The sequence below is a fragment of the Morone saxatilis genome, unplaced genomic scaffold (assembly GCF_004916995.1).
Source record: "Morone saxatilis isolate NCDOM2014 unplaced genomic scaffold, NCSU_SB_2.0 Contig0, whole genome shotgun sequence".
Lineage (NCBI taxonomy): Eukaryota > Metazoa > Chordata > Actinopteri > Moronidae > Morone > Morone saxatilis.
The window spans coordinates 8,192,800-8,202,317 of NW_023339650.1; the positions used below are offsets into that span (position 1 = coordinate 8,192,800).

Here is a 9,518-nt window from a genome sequence, read left to right on the forward strand (position 1 = left end):
CTTGTGGATGTATGCGGCTACAGTCAGAACCACATAAACACTGGTGACTGGTTGCTGTTAGGGCTGGTTGATATATTTGAAATCAATATCATGATGTTAAAAATAATACTTTTTCCAATAACTAATTTTGCTCTTTTTTCAATCACAAGTTGCTTGGCAACATAATTGATGGAGCCTACACATTTATGAGAGAAAGCCAGAGTTTCAAACTTGAGGTGTAGAGATTGAAATATGGGAACATTTACCAGGCATGGAGGGCCTAACAAAAGATGCTGTCAAGCTGCATCATGGGAAGTGTAGGATCATGGAGACTAAAAGTCAGGATATCTTGGCCACTGCTGCCAGTCCCCCAACTTTATGGAAGTACACTGCTAAATTGCTGGATTACCCCTTTATTTTAAGTTTTTTATCACCTAATCCCTGCTGAAGCATTCACAGTTATGAGCTGACTTTTGCAAGATGTATTGCTAACAGGTAAGTAAAACTACAAAATTCTGTGTTTTTTAAATCCTGTCTTATGAGTCTGAGTAAACAACTTTTTGGTGCCTATGGATGTTTAGTGCTTTGTGAAGCAAGATGCTTTTGTATTAATGTATCAAGAGGATTTTTTTATAATATCAAGCTTTTAATCAAATATTTTTTTCCCTTGATGCTCAGATATTAATCAGGCTGATTTGATTTATACACACAACAGTGGGCACTAAGGCTTAATGTCAACAGAAATGTTGAGAATATAGTAACTGCGTAGACTGTCAGTACTCCCTAGGCTCCCCTGGACTATATATCAGCAAGAATGGCATCTAAATCAACTTGTCTTGTTAAATAAGAGTTAACAAAGTCCAAACATTTTAATTAGACATCAAAATTCATCCTTTTATCAGCATACTGCATCCTGAATGAACTCCTGGCCTTTTGATTGGTTGTCAACACCCTCCTCAGGGACACTAACGACCTGGCAACAGACTCTCGCACTTTGAGGACAAATGGGATGCTGGGACCACCTCTCCACTGCCAAAACCCATTGCTCATCAGCTGTGTGTGTGTGTGTGTGTGTGTGTGTGTGTGTGTGTGTGCGGAAACTTGTAGCTGTTTGGTGACATTATAAACCGGTCTTGGAAATTATCTGATTGCATCTGTATTCTTAATATTTGTCTTGTCATGTATTTCAATGAATAATTCAAATGTACTCAAAAATGGTGTGTGTGCAGCTGCGTGTGTTTGAGTGTGTGTGTGTGTGTGTGTGTTTGGACTGTGAGCACAGTGAACATCACTTCTTATGATGGTCTGAGTGAAGAACGCAGCTGCCACTTCACACTGCAATTATGCCATTACAGAGTTGACGATTGCCCTGCACGCATCACTGTGACCACACACACCACGCACTGTAATCACATGACCACACATGTAAATGTATGCCCCCTCAGTAATGCTCAGACATATCACATAATGGACATTACAGTATTTCAGATTTTCAAATTCTTGAACTTTAATTCTGGAAATAAACATAATTTAGAATAAGCAAGTCTGCTCCACAGACACAGACATAGCAATCCTACACATAGATACCTATATCCTGTATTTGCAGAGCTCCCAGTCTTCTACGGCACGAATAGAAGCAGAGGCACACACATAACTAGAAAATGTTGTATCATCCTTAGTTTTATTTTTATTTCATTTTTTAATTCTTTTATTGGTTACCTATAACACCCTCAAGGCTTTGCCTGTAATTCTGAGCTCTGCCCAAGGACACTGTCATGTCAACCAATTAATGAACCACTGTGGACTTAAAGTGCGAAAACAGAAAGTAGGTGGCCACACAGGTCACCACTGCCACACACATACACCTAGAGCTGTCTTCTTTTTTTCTCTGTTGGACTCCTCTGCCTTTTATCAGCTTATCCTGCTGCTACTGCTGGTGCTTCTTCTCCTGCTATTTGGCACGATGGCCGGCTTACAGGTGAGAGATGGAAACTGGCTGCTTCATTAGAAGAGGTCTGCTCTAATAAATGATTCAGTGTGTCGGTGGACTGCTGCTAGGTACTTAAAATTGTGTATTTCAGATATTTGGAGGCCAACAGTATTATTGCCACACTTAATATTTATATAAGCACATAGCTCATTATCTCAATTAGATCTTTAAATTTGTCATATTCTGTCACATTCCTTTATAAACAGTCACTGTTATATGTGGCAGTTATGCCCACACATGCATTCATGATTTATTTTCTTTTTCTGGGTAAAGGTTGGAGTACAGGGGATCAACTGGAATAATTCAAATGAATATGCAATTACACAACAGCTAACAAAATAAACAACAAATACATTCTACACATGATAAAAAATGAGCTCCTATTTCGTTTTTAATGCAGGTTATATTGTGCACATGTTGTGTCTTTAGCTGTTATCTAATGTGATCAAGTTCTTTTTGCCAAACAGATCCTCTTATTTCTACTATTAACAATTCAGATTAGGGTTTTTCTTTATATAGTTTATTTATTTATTATAATCAAGACAACACACACGTACCAAAAGGAGCACAGTCACACATTACAGACTGGACACGTCAGCGCGCTCTTCACGTCCTAGTCTCGGGTGACGTCATCGCGCATCGTTTCCAAACAATACTCAGGAAAAAGCCACGTTGACGATCCAGACAGAAGTGTAGTCCACAATTTCGGGAAGAATAAGGCAGCAATCGGTTTGTCAGACGCTCTGGTTGCTTCCCGCCGCTGACTCAGGATCAGAGCAGACATGTCGTCGCCGCCGAAGGAGAAAGTGGAAACCAAAGGAGGACATCTCCCTGCAGGTAAAGCTCCTCGGGCTTCTGTGTTGTTGTTTTTTTTCCAAAGCTTCCTGTAAACACGGAGGCCTTTGTTTCTGCACCGTCTCTACCAATAATCACATGATGATGATTAATACTTATGCAATCGCCACGCTTTGCAGATGCCAACCGACTGACGGCGTGTCTTAGCGTTCAACACTGCGCGCAGTGTAATCTGCCTTATTTCGCAATTTCGCACATTTGCTCACTTCCTGATTGACGTGGGAGGTCTTGCTACCTCATTAAACCTGCTCATAATGTAGCCAGTGGCGGTTAGCGCCGTACAATGCACAGATTTCGGTTACAATGTTGCGGCTTGTTGCTTTGCTGGATGTGGCTGACGTGGAGGTCACAGGCTCCAGGCTGGTTGGATGGAGGTGAAAACAGATAAGGTGTACGTGGACCAGTGGAGCAGTGTGGCAGGGCACTGGGCCTCAGCAGCTGCAGGCCTGATAGCACAGTAAGATAACAGATGCTCCTCGCACCCAACCTGTGATTAGTGGGAGGCCCACAGTGCATGAAGCCTGCAGCCTGTCAGTCTTTCACAAACACGCAGGTGTGTTCATGTGTACGTGTGAGCACTGGATACCTTTGACATTCTCATTGCTGTAAGCAGCTCCTCTGGATCGAGGTCAAAGATCAAGGTCAGGAAGGGAGCAGCAGTCCTGCAGCTGTTAAGAATTCGGGGGTCTGGGTCTAGGTCACTAAAGCAGCCAACACGGCCGTTTTAACCTTGGTGTTCCTTCTAACTCTGTAGCTTAAAAAAAAAGTCCAGGTCTTACATTCTCCTTAAGTTAATGATAAGGTTGAAGCCCCTAACTATGACTTTACTTATCTATTGAAATGCGGTATAGCTCAAATGTTTTATATCACCATCCAGGGTCTTTGTATTTTCTCACTGTTTTAATCTAAGTTTATACACTGATCATTTATGTGTGTGTGTGTGTGTGTGTGTGTGCTTTGCAGTAAAGGCAGGAGGTATGAGGATAGTACAGAAGCACCAGGCTGCTGCTATTCCGGAGCCACCGCAGAAAGATGATGATGAAGAGGAGTACGTCAGCAGCAGGTACCACACCCACAGAGTCATGGAAGGATTGCTGAATGGGCCCACTGGGCACGGCCGCAGGAGCCTAAAGCGTGACTGTTAACATTTCTTGTCGGAAAGTCAATCAAAGGACTACAGAGAGGCACAAAATGACTACAAAGAGATGTAAAAATGACTGCATTGACGTGGCTGCAACATTTATAGCCGTTTTGTGTCTCTTTGACTCTGAGTGTCTTGTTGGGGTTGATATGATCTATCTGTTCATACACACACAAGTAGCTTACATACATTTACTGGAGAGGTGGTTCAGTACTATCTGTAGTTATATTCAGAGACCTTCTGTGCAGCGTACAACTCTGCTATGATTTGTACGTTGGTAATCACACCCATACACACCCTGCAAATTGCAACTAAGCAATTTAGCTGCTTCCACTTTTCTATAAGGCTATACTGTAGGCCGTTTTTGCAGCAGACTTCTTGTGTACTCTTGCCAGCTAATTCGGTAAACAACATAATTACTGAGTAATTACAGCATTAACTTGAACAACCCATTCAGCAGTCGCTATTGTTTGCTATAAGCAGCCTTGGTTTGCATGTTTTACATCACACTGGCTCTATTTTCCGAGCGACAGTAATTGTTCTGTTTCCATATTAGCATGTTTTGGCTTTTGCTGCCTGAATGCATTTTTGTACCGAGGTCACTCCGTTCTGCCATGGAGGCGGCGCAAGTTGTTGCGTACTTTCAGCCTAATTGTGTGTCCACTTCCACACCCACATATGCCTCAATATTCATGAGGACTCGTCAGCTATGTGCATATCGGTACAGGTGGCGCGTTCACATCACATATCAGTTGGTGTGTGTGTTAATGAGAGGTGATAAATGAGAACCGACAAGCAGTGAGCAGGGTTCAAGAACATTGCCAACTGTGAAGAAATTGTGTGTGCTTGTTCTCTATACACACACACACAAAATTATATATTGCATGTTCTTCATCCACCTTGTTGTTTGAATATTTTGCTGTAATTCAGAGCAGGAGTAGCCACTGCCAGTGGCTATAAGTCATTTTTCTTTTGCTTTCCTTGCCTTTGTGACAAGATGTGTGGCAATAATAGGCACATCATTAAAGTGAAAAGTGAGGTCAAGTAGATAACAGAAGTACAAAGAAAAAAAACATGCAAGCTTGGTTTATACTTCTCAAGGGTAAAGGCCTTCTTGAGAAAGAACACGCCAGACCAGGCTCTTGTTAATGTCTTTTGTAGCAGACACTGGTCAGGGTGTGACCGTTATTCCAGCCTTTTGAATATGCACTTCCTCATTTTGTTACGTTTGCTTCAGAGGATATGGAGTCATATTGTATATCTGCAACTAACAGTTCTTTTTATTATGAATTAATCCTCCAGTTGTTTACTCAAATAATCATTTAGTCTAGAAACTGTGGATTATAAATGCCCATCACAAGTTCCTCGAGCCCAAGGTGACATCATTAAAATGTCTTGTTTTACCGACCAAAAGTCCCTGAAGAGAAACACAGCAAAACCTCAAATGTGAAAAGGTGCCAGGAAATGTTATTTTATTCTCATATAATACCTCATTATGATATAACAAACTTATAACCACCCATGCAGTGAACCTTTTGCAAAGAGCACAATCTTCACAAATCTGCATTCAGATTTCAGAGAAATGACACCCTACTGTTTTTACAATGATTATGATTATGATGATGATATTATTTCTTTTATTAGTTGCAATATAGTCTTACTTAGGAGTTAGTGGCACTAACTATTGTTATTTCCAGGTGATTATACACTAATGAAAACATACTTACATACTACAACTAATATTGTATTCCATTTATACCAATAGATCCCCTTAAATCTTACGCACTGGTCCTTTTAAATATGTGATGGATGTGTTGTAATATATTGTACTTGTAAAGGGGCCAGCTAAATGTCTGCTCGTGAATTAGAATTTTGTGGCTTGAAATATCTGTTTTCCCTCAATTGATAAAAAAAATACAGGGGTTTAATAGTTGCTTTAGTATTTATGTCACTCAGTTTTTCCCAAATATTTCCTTGCAGAGCTTGCCGTCAGGGGAGACGAATTATTGCTTTGACTGTGAAGATAAATTAGACAAATCACTGCATTTTAATCACTGAGAAAAACCATCTGAAATCAGGCTGTAGCTTGATGAACTGCTTTTGGCCTGGCTGTGTTTACCTTCCTCCTGTGAAATGTTTATCTTTAACTTAAAATGACCTGTCAGTGCATCCAAAAAGAGAGGCTTAGAAACTGCACTCCATCAGTAAATACAGTCAGTGAAAATCTCTCCCTCAGACACACGCTCTGTGTCACGCTGATGGACGTCTAGCAGGTGGCTACTGGGTAAATTTCGCATTAGTAGCAGCCAGTGAAGCGTTGTAGTCAGGGGAACACCTGCCGTACCCAATCTAGCCGAGATGGACAGATGGGGCAAAGGGAGAGAGATAGGTGGCCGGGATTATGGCAAGGTGAAGACGGGAGGATTTTTATGGTATGGAAAGCGAGGGACTCCATGGTGATATGAAGATACGAAAGAGAAGGAGTAATGGAAGGAGAAGGGTGGGTAGGAGTGAGATACAGGGAGGAAAGGGAGGCATAAGCAGAGCAGAGCCAGAGCAAACTGCTGACCCAAAAGAGGCTTCCTGCCCACAACTGTCAGGTGAATGTGTTTTTTCAAATGCATCAGGAATAAATCTAGTGTTTCTTCTCCTGTGTTAAAATGTGATGTTCAGAGAGAGTTCGAGAAGCACGAGCAGGAGAGAGGGAGGCATAGCAAAGGAAGTAAACGAATGGACATAGGGTCATTTCATCTCGTGACACGTAGAGATGAATATATGGTCTATGAACTGCTCACGCGTCGTCTGCAAGGTGATCACAGGCCGCATGTCAGTTGCACTGTCACCTCTCCTACATATTTTGGTGAGAGGTGGACATGTTCAAGAGCCTCAGACAAAAAAGAGTGGGTGGTGCTGCGTGTACGCTTGACTTAATCACTGCACATATACACAGTACGCAGGAACTGTTGTGACATGTGCAGTAAGCTGACAGCTCATGGTGAAAAGTTGAGAGAGAGAGAGAGAGAAGGGTGGAGGGGGTGGGGAGGAGAGACAGGCAACAGGCATCAGTTTCTATGGCAACCACCACTTCGCCCACGGCAACAAACTTCCTGCTCTGCTGAAGCAGAGGAAGATGGGTGGAGTAGTAGTGGTGGTGGTGTGACTTCAGAGCCAAAGACAGAGAAGAAAACACCACACAAACGCGCTACTGCTAATTTCACTCTTGGAGTTATTAGTTCAATTTTGCATTCTGTATCTCCCCTTCTCTCTTTTTCCCCCCTTCCTCGATCTCCTTTCCTCTAACTCTTCTCCCTTCTCCTTGCATGAAGTGACTCCTCCCTGGGATTCCTTACAGCTCTCTACTGCCCCCTGCAGCCTCCCTCTGTCACCATACACAGCCACCCTCCTCCCGGTCACACCGAACCACAGCACTGATCTTCGTTACTTTATGTTTCTCTTTCTGAATGCGCTTCTAGGTGTCTCTTTCCATTTTACCATACATATCGAATAGAAGTGTGATTAGCTTTTGTGCTGTATCTAGATGAAGGTATCGGGCCTGATACACTCAGTTTTAAGTGTCTGTCATCTATTAGTCAAGGGTGACTAACTATCATTTGTGACAACATGTGACTGTGCAGTATGTGTGTATTTAACTGCCAGTCAGGTTAAAGGCTCTCATCTTCCTCTCTCTTTTTTTTTTTTTACACATTCGAAGAAATCAGATGCTTGTTAGCTGTCTGTCTCTCTGACAGGCTTACACCCCTCACTCCTCTCTGTCTGTCTAGTTTACATCTTATCTGTCTGCCGTCTGTCTCTCTAGCCGCGATGTTCAATCGTGGAAACAAAGTTTAATGCTAACGCTTTTCAGGTGCAGTAGTTTTTCCCTTCATCCTCGGTTTTGTTTCATACCTTCCCTCCCTTTCGCATTTTTTTTCATTTCAGGATTTCATCCTCAGATTGCAGCATGGCAATAGACGTTCATAGGAATTGAGACATGTGACGAACCAGCGTGAGGTGAACACACGCCCACGCTGTCTCAGTATGTGGATTCGTATCCAACTGAGCGTGCCTTTTCACCGCAACCCCAATGTGCTGAAAGCGAAGCAGTTACTGTATGTGCAGCTTGTTTTTCTTTCAGAACACGTGAAGTTGCATAAAAACTGTGAACCACATTGTTAAACAATGTTTCTACATTACTACATTTGTATTCCAGAAAAACAGCATTACTGGGCTGTAGCAGCTGAGCGCTAACGAGCTAGCGCACAGCTAGGAGGGTGTGTTAGGATAAATGAGGAAATCTGCCATCCTATATCGCTATATGGGTAATGAAAAGCAGATACCTCGGCTATATGCAGCACGGCACCCGCCAGATGTGTTTAAGATTAAAGATTTGCCAACAGGTTCTTATATGCATTTTCCATATGCACATTTATTCTCTGTTTGTTGCTCAGATAACCGTAACATTTATTTTAAAACTCCACCAAATGTTTGCGGAAAGGTAGCGAGACCCCCTCAGCACGCCGAATGAGGAACACTTGCCCCGCTAATAGGCCATATTTTAGTTAATTGACTTGCTAATAGATGGCTCTCTCAACCCAACATTCTGACAAGTGGCTAGTGAGGCATAATCAGTGAAATTCAACACATCCAAGCATTAATTTAATAGCGAAATGTAAATATTCTCATTAGGATAAGTAGCAGTAGGGCTATTCGGTGCCAAGATTCCGATTGCAGAGATGGAGGTTAGCCAGATGTTTTGAGTACATAACTGTTAATTGATAAAAAAAAAAAGCTGTGCACGGATCATGAAATATTAAAAGGAAAGTAGCAGATGTTTCAAAATGCTATGTTTGCCCAAGTGCTTGGATTGTGACGGCTGAGTCAGTCTGTGCGAGAAACGTTTTCATCTTTTCAACGTATTTAGGCTGTTAATGAGGTAAGCCGTAAGTTGGACATCCTCGCCACTGTAGCTAATGTCTTTGAGTGGAGTTTTGAAGGTGGCTACCACAACTTTGCTCTTTTGCCGGGGGGGTGACGCCGCCGTAAAATTAGACGGCGCTCGTTTGTCATGTCAAGGTCGATACTTACCTCAGGTTCTGCATTCCTCCTCCTCCTCCTCATCTTTTTTCTCTGCCTCTGTTCCTTCCTCCTTTCTATGTCTGAGTGAGCGCTCGCCTCCCTCTCTCCTCCATCCTCGTCTCCTCTCCTCTAACAGTCTCTTATTATATTGGTATTTCGCTCCGCCGTCCTCCCTTGCCCTCTCGCCTCCCCGTGTCACTCCTCCCCCTCCTCTGTTTGCCCCGACCTGCCGTTCCCACCCCTCGTCCTCCTTCTTCCCTCCTCTGCTTTTTGCTCTCCCTTTCTCCTTCCCCAAATCCTTTCCTTTATCATCATCCTCCTCTTTAGGGCTCTTTTCCTCTCATAGCTTTTCTGCTTTCTCCCGCCTTCCTCCCCCCCTCTCTCCTCTCATGCTTTCCATCCAGAAGCTACGAGCCCCAGTGTTTGGCCAGGATGAATGGGAGCTATTTAAGCTGCTGGCAGGTCCATCCGGTGTGT

At 42.8% G+C, this 9,518-nt stretch overlaps 1 protein-coding gene across 1 annotated transcript in view; it reads left to right on the top strand.

Annotated features, from left to right (window-relative positions):
* Positions 1-2,602: 2,602 nt before the first annotated feature.
* The window catches only part of dap (death-associated protein), a 12,894-nt gene continuing 5,978 nt past the window's right edge, over positions 2,603-9,518 (top strand). Inside the window, exons 1-2 of the mRNA XM_035673042.1 lie at positions 2,603-2,806; positions 3,788-3,887. Of these exons, the coding sequence (XP_035528935.1) occupies positions 2,752-2,806; positions 3,788-3,887 (155 nt within the window). The 5' untranslated portion in view covers positions 2,603-2,751. The remainder of the gene's footprint in view (positions 2,807-3,787; positions 3,888-9,518) is intronic.